The following is a 16157-nucleotide window of genomic DNA, read 5'->3' as shown; positions in this document are numbered from 1 at the left end:
AGTAACTTTGTGGACCCCACCCTCAGTCCTTATTCTTTATCCACAGGTACCTCTGATCTTTTGTTGTAGTGACCAATTTTTCATTTGTTTGCTATTTTATTACCTTCCTTACTTGGTGAAGAAGATTATGGTCCCTGCTTGCTTTCCATGAGTTATGATTTTTGTCCAGAGCAGTGGATCCAACATAGGTAAAAAGTAAGAGTTTTCTTACCTTTAACTTTGATTTCTTCTAATATGGAGCCACTACTCTGGGCAGACTCACCTTGTGCTTATTTAGTGTTTTATTAATTTCTGAGCTTGTCACAGGCTTGTCTTTTACATTCTTTCATGCAAGGTTGAAAGGGAAAGGGAAACAAGTTCTCAGAATGTCAGTGACACTGCGGCAAACTGTATTGGTGATAGAACTATCATGTTAGGTTGCATTAAATCTATCACCATCTATAAGTTAATTGTGTATAGCTTCACTTCAGAGTTGATATAACGGCTTTGGAGCTTTCTGTTTTCTGAACTTTGGAATTTCTTACCTGGGAATAACATATCAGTTCAAACATGCCAGCAGTGGATTCTAACCCCCTAAGGAAGAAAGAAGAAAAAAATCAAAAAAGAACTCTGCAGAGTTCTAATCAATTGGATTGGACAAGAACATTCTTGGGTTATATATTCTATCCAGAGCAGTAGATTCTACTAGGAGTAATCAAAATTGCAATGGTGAAAACTAATTTTATCTTTCAGAGTGGCTTGAAGAGAAGTGTTCCCTTACTAACCAAGGACTGCTTTCTGTCAGTGCACATCACTGGGACAAAACAACTAATTCTCATTTCTCACCTGAAAAGAAGAGCCCATTCTCTCCATTACATTTGAGAGCTGCACCTCATGTTAACATACATGATACAAATACATCTGTTGAATGGCTAACAAGACAGGAAAAACAGCACAGTGAGACAGAAGGACCAATGCATTTCTTATATCAAGAAAAGAAAAACAAAGATTTGTCTGACTCACTTAACTGTAAAGAAGTATCTTTTGAACCAAACAGCTCAACAAAAAGCCAGAAGACTCCACCATTCGAACAGTCTAGACAATGTGGTGATGATTCTGACCTTCTGAGCAGTTTTATCATGCTAAGATCTAAACACGTGTTCATCCAAAATGAGGAAAAAAATAATGTGGATAGGCAGAAAGATGGTAGGTGAACCATTCTGTCCTGTAATTTTAGGTCTAATTCTGCTCTCTTACACTGCTGTAAATCAAGTATAACTCCATTCAAGTCAATAGAATTAATTACATGGGGTGAAATCCTGGTCCCATTGACTTGAGTGGATCCAGTATTTCATCTATGGTATTTACTTTCTATTTTTCTTTTTAGTTGTTTTGTTAGACAGTGTGCATTAAAGTTTGGTTCCACTCTGAAAGGAAAATGTAAAAATGGTACCCTCTGACTCAGACTGTCTGCTCCCCTGGCATGTTCTGAGTCTAGTCTGCTGATTTTTGTGACAAAAGTCAGTTTCTATTGCTTACTACTCTTGTTAGTCCTGCAGAGCTAGCACAGTTAAGAGGGAACTACAGTCTGTTTCTTCTTATCCCAGCAGAACCATTCCAATTAGTTACACCTGTGCAAACCCAGTGATGCAATGAGGCTGAACAGTTGTCTGTGAAGACAGAATATGGTTTGAAGATCTGTTATCACTGCTGATGATGTGCGAGAAGAAAACTTAGCTTACAGACTGAGTATGCAGGACTGGCACTTAGAAAAAAAATTACTTATAAAACCATCTTTGCTACAGAAATCATTGTGAGACAATGAAATGTTAGCTCAGTCACTTTTCAGAGTAGAGTCACGGTAAAAAATAAAATGCTGCAGGACCCAGACCCTGGTTAGCAGAGCTTCAACACAGATTATGCATGAGTTATATATACCCTTGGAAAATAAGTTTGTAATGTAGACACTGTTGCAGCACTAATTATAATAGCATGAAGTGGTGCTATGTAACAGATTAATATGGATTTTAATTGTATCCTGACATAATTTCAAAATAACAATTATTTGCAAGACATTTTAATAAAATTTAAAAAAATAAAACCATTTATTATTGTTTTATGTTGATACACATGCAGATCTTGAGAAATTGATAACCCCAGTTCTAAAAGTACAAACTCAAGACATGTGAACTAAGGTCTTATGTTACCATCTAGTGAACTCTAACTAGAAGTGCATCTCTGAGCAGTACTATGGATAGAGGCATAGTTAAATATAGTGTAAACAAGTAAATGTATACAAAAAAAATGAGGAGTCCTTGTGGCACCTTAGAGACTAACAAATTTATTTGGGCATAAGCTTTCGTGGGCTAGAACCCACTTCATCAGAAGTATGAAGTAAAAAATACAGGAGCAGGTATAAATTCATGAAAGAATGGGGGTGCTTTATCAAGTGTTAGGTCAGTCTAACAAGATAAATCAATTATCAGTAGGATATCAAGGGAGGAAAAATAACTTTTGAAGTGGTAAGAGAGTGGCCCATTACAGACAGTTGACCGTGTGAGTAACAGTAGGAAGAAATTAGTATTGGGGAAATTAAGTTTAGGTTTTGTAATGACCCAACCACTCCCAGTCTTTATTCAGGCCTAACCTGATGGTATCTAGTTTGCAAATTAATTCCAGTTCTGCAGCTTCACGTTGGAGTCTGTTTTTGAAGTTTTTTTGTTGAAGAATTGCCACTTTGAGGTCTGTTATTGAGTGACCAGAGAGATTGAAGTGTTCTCCTATGGGTTTTTGAATGTTATGATTCCTGATGTCAGATTTGTGTCCATTTATTCTTTTGCGTAGAGACTGTCCTGTTTGGTCAATGTACATGGCAGAGGGGCATTGCTGGCACATGATGGCATATATCACATTGGTAGATGTGCAGGTGAACGAGCCTCTGATGGTGTGGCTGATGCAGTTAGGTCCTCTGATGGTGTCCCTTGAATAGATATGTGGACAGAGTTGGTACCGGGGTTTATAGCAGAGTTTCGTTCCTGGGCTGGTGTTTTTGTTGTGTGGTGTGTAGTTGCTGGTGAGTATTTGCTTCAGGTTGGGGGGCTGTCTGTAAGCGAGGATTGGTCTGTCTCCCAAGGTCTGTGAGAGTGAGGGATCATCCTTCAGGATAGGTTGTAGATCCTTGATGATGCGCTGGAGAGGTTTTAGTTGGGGGCTGTAGGTGACGGCTAGTGGCACTCTGTTACTTTCTTTGTTGGGCCTGTCTTGTAATAGGTGACTTCTCGGTACCCTTCTGGCTCTGTCAATCTGTTTCTTCACTTCACCAGGTGGGTACTGCAGTTTTAAGAACACTTAATAGAGATTCTGTAGGTGTTTGTCTGTCTCTGCCTGAGGGATTGAAGCAAATGCGGTTGTAACTTAGGGAATGTCCAGACTACCCGCCGGATCGGCGGGTAGCGATCGATCTATCGGGGATCGATATATCGCGTCTCGTCTAGACGCGATATATCGATCCCCGAACGCGCTCCCATCGACTCTGGAACTCCACCAGGGCAAGCGGCGGTAGCTGAGTCGACGGGGGAGCCGTGGCCGTCGATCCCGCACCGTGAGGACGGGAGGTAAGTCGAAATAAGATATATCGACTTCAGCTGTGCTATTCCCGTAGCTGAAGTTGCGTATCTTACATCGACACTCCCCCACCCCAGTGTAGACCAGGCCTTAGAGCTTGACTGTAGACAATGACTGATAAATGCTTAACCTATCCAAACATATGTAGATTTTATGTCAATTCCTTCTAAAGTATGGTTCCAATTTTAGCTGAAGGCCTATTGTCTCCCAATAAATTACAGTGCTGCTGTGGGTTATTTTTATAGACACCAGTTATATGTACTATTTAACCCAATTAGTATTTAGGAGAGAACTAGTAAAAGTAATTGGTTAGCATAATTTTGAACCTTAATAAACTTCAAATTCAGTAGGCTCCTGGACAGTAAAATACGAACTTTGGCTTTTAACTTTGGGGGATGGAAAGTTTTTTACTTTTCCCTCTTTATTTCGCCCAAGTACCTCATATTCACAGCTGCAGCCGTATGACATAGGGATCAATCCACTTTGTCAAGAAGTGGGGGCTGCTAGCGCCAAATGTGATCAGCAGCAGCTGGAGGGAATCTGCCAGGACGAGGAGAACAGAGATGCTGGGGCACCCTTAGGATAGCTTGTGACTTCTTATTTGTATTGGAGAAGGAGAAAAAAAAAACACAGAAGGGATAGATGCTGAGGTGCAGCTACAAGTAAAGATGAAGGGAGTGAGAATGACCTCTTAAGTAAACTGTTTCCAGCCCTTCTCTTACTTACCCTATTTCCAGTGTTCCTGATCTCTCCAGCTCACTGGTGACCCCATCAGCCTCCACCCTCTTTCCCTGAGCAGTTTCTCTTTCTTAGTCCAATTGAATTCCTGCTCTCAGATGCTCTTCCACTCAGCAGTTTCCCTGCCTTAATGCTCATGTAGGAATCTCCCTTTATACAAACAATAGGGCTATAGAAGCAGCTCCCAGCAGTTTCTCAACTTTGCCAGGATACGGATCTCCATCTCAGAGGGAAGGTGGCTGATTCCATTCAGACCTGACAGCACCCACTTTTTGGCAAACATAATCTGACCAATGTATCATGTGACTGCAGTGAGGCAGTGTGGGAACTTGGAGGAAATAAAGAAAAAATAAAATATTTTCACTTTCTTTTTCCAAAGTAAAATATACAATTATTTTTCTGTGGCACAGGAGCCTCCTGAATTTGAAATGTTTAATTAGCCAGTGGAGGGACGTGTTAGAAAATTTATTTATTCCGTGGACTTGTCTTGTGATAATTTTATATAATCTATGTCCAATGTTTTAGCACTGGAAATTAAAGTGTGTCCAGAAGTTCTTAAACAAGACAGTCCTGCTGTTTGTAAGGCTACATTGACAGAGAAAACAGAACAGGAGAATCAAGGCAGCATCTCAGTCAAAATTCAAGCATCAGGTATAGAATTTTGCTTTGAATGGTCTGTTTATTTTTTTTGTAATATTGCAATTTTACACTAAATAATATCCATCCATACAAAACCAATATCCATTTTATTCTCTGCTCTCTACGGCTCTTATCCTGCAAAAATTCAATATGGGAACCCTTATGCCCATGCAGACTGTCGTATAACAATCCCTATATTTCACCATAGTAGCATCATATGTGAAAGAATTAAGAGATTCTCAGTCAGATATAAGCTATATCCAATATTGAGAACTTAAAGACAAACACAAATATTTAACAGGAGTGAAATATTAACAATATCTTATGATTCCTTACTGGAAATATTAAGCACTTTAAAAAGAAAATGATTCATCAATAAATGAATGAATGAATGAAATTACACTGAATAGCAAAAACAATATAGTATATGAGCTATCCTGACAAAGAATGCAGAACTGGAGATGATGAGAATGAGAACTTACATAGTGCTCCACATCTTCAAAGTACTTTACAAATATTAACTAATTAGTTAATAATTATGAGGGCATAAATGACCAAATGTAGTGAGACCCGCAACTGAAATGCAGCCCAGTCTGGCAACCTTACCTGTCAGCTTGAGATATTTTAAAAATGAAATGATAAACCCTTGAACATAGGGGATAATAGAGTTTTAACCTTGATGATGTGATTAACTCAACTGTAATGTTAAGCACATAAAAGAAAAAATTGATATTCAAGAGATTTAGGTATCCCATCGAGAAATAGGTATCCCATCGTGCCTTCCAGTTAATTAAATAGCAGCAGTATATTTGAGTTCTTCAGACTACTGTGTTGCTGTCACCTACTTGGATGTCATGAAAACTCAGTTATATCTGAAGGTATGTCTACATTATGGAGACTGTGCTGGCACAGCTATGCCACCACAGCCATGTAATGTAGATACAGCCTACACCAACAAAAGGGTTTTTTCTATTCATATTGGAATACCACCTCCCCAAATGATGGTATCTACATTGACTGAAGCGTTCTTTTGTCAATACAGCCGCATCTACACTGGCAGTGGGGTTGATATAGCTACGTTGGTCAAGGAGTGGATTTTTTACACCAACATAGCTATGTTGACTTAACTTTTACATGTAGATAAAGCCTTAGGTCTGGTCTACACTCCTGAGCAACATAGTTATACCAACCTAACCTCCAGTGTAGACAGAGCTTCTCCCGTCAGACCAGGGCCGGCTCCAGGCACCAGCCCACCAAGCTTGTGCTTGGGGCGGCACCTGGAGGGGGGCGGCGCTCCGGCCACCGGGGAGAGCGGGGCCACGGCCGGGGTAGCTGCCCTCCCCCCGGCGCTCTGGCCGCCCTCCCCCCTGGTGCCCTCCCCCCGGCCGCCGGGGGGAGAGCGGAGCCCCCCGGGGGGCGCGCCGCCCTCCTCCCAGGGCTCCGGCCGCCCTCCCCCCCGGCGCCCTCCCCCCGGCTGCCAGGGGGAGAGCGGAGCCCCCGCCGGGGCTCACCGCACTCCTCCCAGGGCTCTGGCCGCCGGGGGGAGAGCGGAGCCCCCGCCGGGGCTCGCCGCCCTCCCCCCGGGGCTCTGGCCACCCTCCCCCACCCCCGCAGGGGGGGAGGGCGGCCGGAGGCTTTTTTGCCTGAGGCGGCAAAAAAGCCAGAGCCGGCCCTGCGTCAGACATAACTATTGCCTCTCGGGAGGTGGATTAATTACACCAATGGGAGAGCGGTCTCCTGTCGGCTTAGAGCATCTTCATTAAAGTGCTACAGTGGCACAGCTGCATCGGTTGAGAGTTTTAAGTGTAGGCCTGCCCTTAGAAGGGGTTACAAAACAGCCATCCAGCAGTTATTAAGAATTACTAACATGAAGAGAATGAAGTTCATGTTGCAGATCTCTTGAAGAAAAGAATGCTTTTTTGTTTTGCAACACACTTGAGGACTTTTATCCAACAGTGGCATATTTAACCAAATCGTGTTATCTTGTGTGTGTTTGTATTAACCAGAAAGCCAGTGCCAGGCATACCATCTGTTAGAAGCAACAGCCACTCCTGTTCTAAAAGAGTTGATGCATCTTGGCATACTTGCTGCAGTGAATTGGAGCTTTGCCACTGTTAAATTTGATCACACTAGATTTTTCTTAAAACAGCAGGAGAAAGTGATCTGTGATATTTTTAAACAAGGTAAAATACATTGTATTTTTCATCTATAAAATTGATTTTATTTGTAACGTGCGGTTCAATAAGTTTGGCAAATTATTCACAAACTTCCAAGCGTTTCCCATCTTAAGGGCTGATGGTAACAGACCTGCTTTTTTGTTTCCAAAAGGTCTCCATTAATACAGTCCTAGTTAGGGCGTGTTATTTTTAATAACCTGAATATCAGAATACTAAAAAGTATTCAAATCCAAATCTAAATTTCACATGCTTCAGAAATGTTGGTCATGATTAATCATACATTGTAGGCAATGTTTAAATGACATTCCCACATGTGTAATTTACAGAGAAAAACACCAGTATGTTTTTGTTGTCTTTTTCTTTGTGGTCAGTGGCTGTTTTTGTCATATCCCTGTCATGGAGTTCAGGGTATACTCCAGTCCAGGAAGGGTCACCTCTTAACCCTGTAACCCTGAGTGTCTCACAATACTTTGCTACTGTAGCTCCCAGCATGGGACACTCACAGTCAGCAACAAACATGCAGGTCACAGCCTGAGTGTCTGTGTGCTATACAGCCAATGCTGGTTCAGAAACTCTGACGCCAGCAGTCAGTCTACAGCCTTACAGCCCCACTCTGGCTTCCACAGCCTTGATTACAACGAGCAAGGTGGCCCCAACACACTCCCAGTCCCGAATTTTCCCAAGGCCTTGTGTTCTGCAATGTCCAGCCCTCTCCTGGACATATCAGAGAAATAAGAAATTCAGTTGTATGTCTTAACACTACATAAGGAATTATGAATGCTTATTTGGGTCACAGACTGTAAAGCGTAATATTAATAAGTATTCATAATTCCTTATAAGGTGTTAATACATACAATTCACAATGATATTAATAAAAGATCTCATGCAATAGCCTGTTATAATACAGTAATATTGTATACAATCTGGTCTATATTACAGACCTATATTGATATAACTACATCGCTCAGGGGTGTGAAAAATCCACAACCCTGAACAACGTAGTTATACTGACCTAACCCACTGTGTGCACAGCGCTATGTCAGCGGGAGAGCTTCTCCCACCAACATAGCTACCACCTCTTGGGGTTAATTAGGCCGACGGGAGAGCTGTCTCCTGTCAGCTTAGAGCATCTTCATTAAAGCGCTACAGTGGCACAGCTGCATTGGTGCAGTTGTACCAATGCAGCACTTTAAGTGTATACTTGCCCTCAGTTGATTCAATTGTTTATCACTTGAAGTTCAGCCCCCTCCCCTCATCTTTGTAGACCAATAGGTCTACACTACACACTTACTTCGGTGGTAAAAAATCCACACCCCTGAGTGATATAGTTATACCGACCTTAACTCCCTGTGTAGACAGCGCTATGTCAGTGTGAGCGCTTCTCCCGCAGAGGTAGAGTAACGAAGCCAATGGGAGAACTTTCCCCCATCAACTTAGAGCAGGGGTGGGAAAACTTTTTGGCCCGAGGGCCACATCGGGGTTCCGAAACTGTATGGAGGGCTGGGTAGGGAAGGCTGTACCTCCCCAAACAGCCTGGCCCCTGCCCTATCTGACCCCTCCCACTTCCCACCTCCCTCAGAACCCCCGACCCATCCAACCCCCCCTGCTCCTTGTCCCCTAACCGCCCTCTCCTGGGAGCCGCATATTAACTTCTGAAGAACCGCATGTGGTTCCGGAGCCACAGGTTGGCCACCCCTGCTTAAGAGTCTTCAATTTAATTCAAGATTAATTCAAAGGTGTTTATATATTATGAAAGACAGATGATTTCAGAAATTTAGCAGGACCCAGGAAATCTGATACTATGGTCCAGCCTAACCATGGTGCTCCCACTTATGGGCTCTGCTCTCTCACTGGTTTGTAATGATATGCTACAATCCACATGACAGCTAGAACCATTGCCTTATCTGTGTCAGTAAAGAGGTTCCTCTGGCTAAAATAGTGGGCAGTGGAACAATCCTTAAGGGCCAGGCTGCCGGTCCTTCCCTTTAAAGACAGGCTATTCTTTCGGGAAGATTTGGAGAAGATTTAGCAGTCCCTGTCTGCGCCAAAGAACTAGAGTCTGCCCCAAGACTGGTCCCTGAGATAGGTCGTCTTGCCCACACTGAAGAGGCAACAAGTGCCAGAGTACCCTTTCGAGTTTTAAGAAGGGAGCCTGATGCTGAGAGAGCCAAGGCCCAGAACCTGTCATGAAGGAGAAACAACAGTCATGAGTGGGCCCAGACAGCGCCCAAGCAATGGGCACTTACAGCAGTATGTTTGGCTAGAATAGTGGGAAAGCTGCAAGTGCTCTCTTGAAAAGAGTTGTAATTGATTTTTCACAAGAGCTCTGCCTAAATTCAAGCCTAAGATTCCTCAGGCATTTTTTCTTCATAGCAGATTTACCTTATTCACAATCTTCCCTAATCCAAAGTATCTGAAGGAAGGAAGACTTCATTACCAGGACATTCAAAGGTCCCTGCAAATTTACATAGAGCAGCTTGCAGAGGTCAATGGATCACAGAGACTATTTATTTTGAACCAAGGCCACATGAGAAAACAATCAGACTCCAAAGCTACCGCCTCAAAGTGGACTAAGGTACTAAGCAGGAAAAAAGAAAGGAGTACTTGTGGCACCTTAGAGACTGACAAATTTATTTGAGCATAAGCTTTCGTGGGCTACAGCCCACTTCATCCGGTGCCACAAGTACTCCTGTTCTTTTTGCGGATACAGACTAACACGGCTGCGACTCTGAAACCTAAGCAGGAAAACTTACTTCATTATAGGGAAGATGTTACCAGAAACATTTAAAGCACACTTAGGCCTGGTCTACACTAACACCCCAATTCGATCTAAGGTACGCAATTTCAGCTACGTGAATAACGTAGCTGAAGTCGACATACCTTAGTTCGAACTTACCGCGGTTCAGACGCGGTCCACACGCGGCAGGCAGGCTCCCCCGTCGACTCCGTGGTACTCCTCTCGCTGAGGTGGAGTACTGCAGTCGACGGCGAGCACTTCCGGGATCGATTTATCGCGTCCAAACTGGACGCGATAAATCGAACCCGGAAGTTCGATTGCCAGCCGTCGAACTACCGCGGTAGTGTAGACCTGGCCAAAGTACGATTGTTATGGACAGAAAGTGAGGAATCTGTTTTTAATAGAGATTTGTAGGGCAGACAGACACCTGGGCACCAGCTTAAACCTTTGCCAAGCATTATAGGATAGATGTGCAGGCATCCATAGAGACAGCCTTTGACAGGAGAGTTTGGTAGGTGACTGTCAAATCCTCATCCCTCCTGTAGCTTTATGTGAGCTGCTTTGGGAGGTTTCAAGTATCCAGCATAGTACAGAAGACTAAAGAGGACATTTTTCCTCTCAGTTAATTTTCTTCCTTTAAGGTATTATATACTAGCCCAGATAATCTCCCGTGAAAAACAATGTCTTCTTTATGGTTCAAGGCAAGGGTAGTCAATAGGCAGACCTCAGGCCAAATCCAGGCCACCAGATGCTTTTGAACAAACCCTGAAATCTTTTTATTTACGTCTTATCTTTTTTTTTTTTCTGGAGTCTGGAGCTTGACTATACCTTGACCAAGAAATTTGGACCTTGACAAAAAAATAGAGTACCCCTGGTTCAAAGTTTAATGCAAAGTTTCTTTGGAAAATTCAAGTTCAGGTTATCACTGTATTAAAGTTCTTTACTGATTATCAAAGGATGGAGTCAGTTTGATTTCTTGGGAACTGCTTTGAAATAGTCAATTGCAGAAAGATGGTTAGACCTTTCTATAGAGAAGCATGATGTCATCAAAAGATTTAGTAATCTGTCTCCATCTGCTGTATGAGAAGATACATCACCCAAATAACTTAGACCAGTATAGAAGAGCTCAAAGAAATAAAATAAACAGGTAGGCAAAATTTCTGCTTTCCTTCATGTACAGTCAGTGTTTGCCTTGCTGAGATCCACAGCAATGACGTGTTTATATTTATATCTATATTTCATTGTGGGAGACTAATGTTCTGAGATGCCAGGACCCTTTATATGACTTCGTGTATGCAGTATAGCTCCTGAGGTTTCTATACAAACCATATATATATATTTATTTTTTTTTTTAACTTTTTTTCCTTTGTATAGGTAAAAATAGTGAGAAAGAGATACTGTTGTTCAAACATGCTGCTCTGGTGCATCTGTTGGTAACAGTTCGAGACCTCCTATTAATGTGTACCTTGGACACAGCATTAGGTTAGTTTTAACAATAAAAATGTTTTCTCTTTATTGTCATTGCCACTGGATGACAATTAATATACCATGAAATTCTACAATCCCTCGCTCATATTTTTGATTGTGTGGTGTAAGTAAACACTTATCAAGCCTTAACTTACAGCTTCTGAGAGTTGCCCCCGTCTGCCTGCCTATTTCTACATTCTTATTTAGGGTTGCCAACCCTCCCGGATTGCCTGGGAGTCTACCGGAATCAGCCTCAATCTCCTGGTGACTATTAAAAGCAATCAGGGAGATTTTAATAGGCCAAAAGTCTGGTTGGCAATGCAGTGGGGCTAAGACAGGCTCCCTACCTGCCCTGGCTCCGCGTGGCTCCTGGAAGTGGCTGGCATGTCCGGTTCCTAGGCACAGGGGCGGCCAAAGGGTCTCCGCACACTGCCTCTGCGCCCTGCCCCTAGTGCTGACTCCACAGCTCCCATGGGCTGGGAATCGCAGCCAATGGGAGCTGTGGGGGCAGTGCCCACAGGCAGGGGCAGTGCGCGGAGCCACCTAGTTGCCCCTGAACCTAGAAGCCGGACATGCCAGCCACTTCCAGGAGCTTCCTGAGGTAAGTGCCACCTGGCTGGAGCCAGCACCCCTCACTGCCTCCCACCCCTCAGCCCTGAGTCCCCTCCCACACCCAAACTCCCCCCCAGAGCTCGCACCCCTCATCCCCTCCCACACCCCAACCCCCTGTCCCAGCCCTGAGCCCCCTCCTGCACTCCGAACCCCTTAGCCCCAGCCCAGAGCCCCTTTCCACACTCTGAACCCCTCATTTCTGGTCCCATCCTGGAGCCCGCATCCCCAGCCGGAGCCTTCACCCCCTCCCACACCCCAACCCACTGCCCCAGCCTGGTGAAAGTGAGTGAGGGTGGGGGAGAGCGAGCAAAAGAGGAAGAGGAGATGGAGTGAGTGGGGGCATGACCTCAAAGAAGGGACAGGGCAAGGGTGTTTAGGTTTGTGCGATTAGAAAGTTGGCAACCCTTTACTCATTAAATGCCAATTCAATGCAAATCGTATTTCTTTACCATTAATACCTGACACATAGTTCATATCACCATTTATGGCACTGCACAGTTTGGGCAAGAAACTTCCATGGGAGTTGCACCCACTTACATCATGTCTGGATTTTGCTCAGTCTCCCTGAACATGGAATTTTGCATGTGAATCTTGGAGTTAGCTGGCAAACATATAAGAAGGACATATAGGCAGACAACTCCCTGCTGACTTTCTGAGACTTTGTGCATTGTTTATTATGCTGTGCATTTGGAATAATTTATACCTAAGAAATTAGTTTCCCATCTACTCCTTTGAGTTTCAGATATGAAGAGTGAGGCAGGTTCAAGCACAAATGTGAAATATTATTTAACACATTTGGCTCCTGTGTAAAGCTACATCAAAGACTAAAGGCTGAACTATAGCCCTTAAACTCAGAGATTATTCCATTTTTTAGTAATATGCAGATAAGGATGAGGATATAACAGTTCATCTGCTCCTAATCTCACACCTGAAGTCATAATTCCCTGTTTGTCACACATTCATTTCCACATCTACCTATTGTAATTTCACACATAGGTTTATCAGAATTTAGAGCATATATGATCTCTATTATGAAAAATTTACACTCTACAAAGTTATGACTTCATGTGGAGCATAACAGCAGGAGCAGATTAACTCTTAAAACGATTGTGTCTTCATTGAAATGCCTCTAGTAATAAATGATGGGGAAGAGGAATGCAGAATATAGAATATGTAAACAGAACTATCTCTACTCATAATGTTTTTCTAAGAGTTCTATGAGGTGTCAGCATATTTAAAGGTGAACTGCAAAAGAAATTTGAAAATTGAGCCAAGCACAGAAATACTGTATGTCCCCACCAGTCAGGCTGTGGTAGCATTCAGCACATAAGTAAGTGGAAACTAGTCATATATACATACATATTTTATTTTTATCTCTCAATTTCTTGGCCTGCTTTAGGTTTACTGTTGATTCACAGTATGTATCACACAGGGATGTTACAGGTAGCAGAAATATTTGAAATAATATGAGCCAACTAGCAGGGACTCAGATACGTCACATTTATCTTGTAAGCCACTTTTTAAAAAATAATTAAAAGATTAAACTTTGGAAAATGTGGCATATAAGAAAAAGCCTGATTTACCTTGAAGCTTCTCGGCTGGCTTAGTGTAACAGCTCAATTTTCTGGTATCTCAAGTTCCAGAATGCTACTTCCGATTTTAGATTTATTTATATGACAACTGGTTCCAAAAGTCTGGTTAGTGGGAGCATTCTGCACATATTTCTGTCTTTGGCTAAATTTTCAGCTTTCCTTTGCGAGTTGCCTTTATATGTAACTAAAATGTATGTGCAGATCAAATAGAAAATTGTCAAGATTTCTTTCTCTTTTTGCCAATGCTGAGTTTTTGGAATGTCAAATTTAAGTAATTATTCCTTGCTTTGGTTTTTAAACAGGGTATTTGTCCAAGGCAAAGGATATCTATACAAGCATCTTAGGTTCCTGTTTGGATAATATTTGGAGGCAGCTGGAGATTGTACAGTATAGCAGGCAGAAAAAGAATGAAATCAGTCCCAAAATAACACAGCTTCGGTGTCAGATGTTCAAGTGGGTGCAGAGTAATACAGATGAAGAGAATCATAAGGTTAACAATTTAAGCAAGTTCTTTAAACAATAAAAACTACTTTAGAGCAATAATTATAAAACTACCTTACTTAAATAAGAGCTGGCTTATGACAGAGGGATAGCTCAGTGGTTTGAGCAGTGGCTTGTTAAACCCAGGGTTGTGAGTTCAATCCTTGAGGGGGCCATTTAGGGATATGAGGCAAAAATCTGTTGGATGATTTAATTGGAGATTGGTCCTGCTTTGAGCAGGGGGTTGCAGGGCCGCCCAGAGGATTCAGAGGGCGTAGGGCAAAGCGGGGGGAGCGGACATACTCACCGGGCGGCGCTCCGAGTCTGCGGCGGGCCCTTCAGTCACTCCGCATCTTCAGTAGCACTGAAGGACCCGCTACCGAAGACCCGGAGCGACTGAAGGGCCCCCCGCTGCCAAAATGCCGCCGAAGACCCGGACTGCCGCCAGTAAAAAGGTGCCTCTAGCTGGGAAAGGGATTCTCGGCCAGGGCTCGCGGGGCCCCTGCGGGGCTTGGGGCAAATTGCCCCACTTGACACCCCCCGCTCTGGGGGGTTGGGCTAGATGATCTCCTGAGGTCCCTTCCAACCCTGAGATTCTATGACAGGAAATTCTATATTAGAACACTTATGAGTAAAGGATGGCGTGAAGCTGCACCACCTCAGGAATAGCCCAGGGATTCTCTGCTGCCTCCCCACTTGCTCCAAGGGTGAAGTAATTTACACAAGCTTGTTACTAGACACAGATTTCTCCTATGCCAACTCAGCTGTGCTGGCAGGTACCTTTAAGGCGGTGGTGGGCAGAGCCAAGGTGCTGCTCACTCTGCATATCTACCTGTGTACAGATACATCAATTAAATATGGACATGCAATTAGTCAGCCAATTGTATTGAAACAGCATTTGCACAAATAGGAAACAAGGACCCCATATGAACCCAAATGGTTTTGCTCTTGAATTAAGCACACATTGTTCCTTTGCTATCTTACATCATTTGTTGAAAATTACAGTATGACTTTAGCCACTAAAGTTCCAATCCCAGTCTCTGGCTGACAAACACACAAGGGTGTGGGTTGAAGTACAACATTGGTTTTAGACCACCATTGCATTCCTCTGCTCCTTGGCCACCTGGGCAGTAGGCCAATCGCCTGACATAAGTGAGAGCAGCCTTCAGGCTACTCTAATTTACACCAGTTGCAAATGGCCATAAAACAGCTGGGGATCACTGCAGGACAGGTTTGTGGGGCGTAAACAGAGAAATTGGACATAAATATCCAAAATGTGTTCTCCTGGCAGTACGGATATTTTTGGAGATATCATTCCTGTGTTTAAATCCCCCACAAAAAACAGAAGCAAAAACCAGGTTTATCACCAGATGATTTTATTTACATAATGCATAAGCAGCATAATACATAATAAAAGTGAGTAAGGCAAAAAAAAGATTGTGAAAAAATATTTTAGAATATTTTGAGTGGAACTTAAACTTGTAAAGGCTCTAGTTCAGTTACATTCAGAGGCAGTTTTTAGAGTGAGCCAGAACAGACAGAAGGAGTATTCCTGTATTAATAAGATGTGAAAGTTCTATTGCATAAGCCATTTACTGTTGTATCATATTAGCATTGGCTAATATGATGTGAAGCATGATAATCTGGTTATACCTTTATATCATATTAGTGAATTGCTATTGATGCAAGATATAATGAGAAATTTCCTTTATAAGCAAAAAGTTACAAATAGAACATGATGGATCTCATAGAAAAAAACCTTATGAACTTTACCATTCTTATTCCATCATCATTTGCATCCACGATTACACAGGAACAGCAGTATATTAGTACAACATGTAGGTCAGCACTTGATGTAGTAATGGTGAGACAACATTGGAAAACTAGGAAGAAAACAGATAAAATGTGTGTCCAGAGTTAGGCCCCTTGACTTTAATGGGAACTATTGGGTGCTCAGCTTTTGAGAATTAGGCCATTTATTTAGTCCTCTAAATGCAGATTTAAGTAACCCGCGACAACAGTATTGAACATCTAGATGCTCCCTTTACAGTCAGTGGAAGCTGTGTGGAGTTTGGAAACCAGGCCACTATTTTAAGCACCTAACTTTAAACA

At 42.8% G+C, this 16157-nt stretch overlaps 1 protein-coding gene across 1 annotated transcript in view; it reads left to right on the top strand.

Annotated features, from left to right (window-relative positions):
* The window catches only part of LOC112117244 (protein shortage in chiasmata 1 ortholog), a 65879-nt gene that overhangs the window by 16628 nt on the left and 33094 nt on the right, over nt 1–16157 (top strand). The window contains exons 6-10 of the mRNA XM_026646475.2: nt 733–1185; nt 4867–4992; nt 6987–7163; nt 11269–11376; nt 13868–14055. Coding sequence (XP_026502260.1) covers nt 733–1185; nt 4867–4992; nt 6987–7163; nt 11269–11376; nt 13868–14055 — 1052 coding nt within the window. The remainder of the gene's footprint in view (nt 1–732; nt 1186–4866; nt 4993–6986; nt 7164–11268; nt 11377–13867; nt 14056–16157) is intronic.

The sequence above is a fragment of the Terrapene carolina genome, unplaced genomic scaffold (assembly GCF_002925995.2).
Source record: "Terrapene carolina triunguis isolate 2854851 unplaced genomic scaffold, T_m_triunguis-2.0 Scaffold35098, whole genome shotgun sequence".
Classification (NCBI taxonomy): domain Eukaryota; kingdom Metazoa; phylum Chordata; order Testudines; family Emydidae; genus Terrapene; species Terrapene triunguis.
Note: the sequence above shows the minus strand (reverse complement) of the source record. Positions and strands in the feature narration are given on the sequence as shown.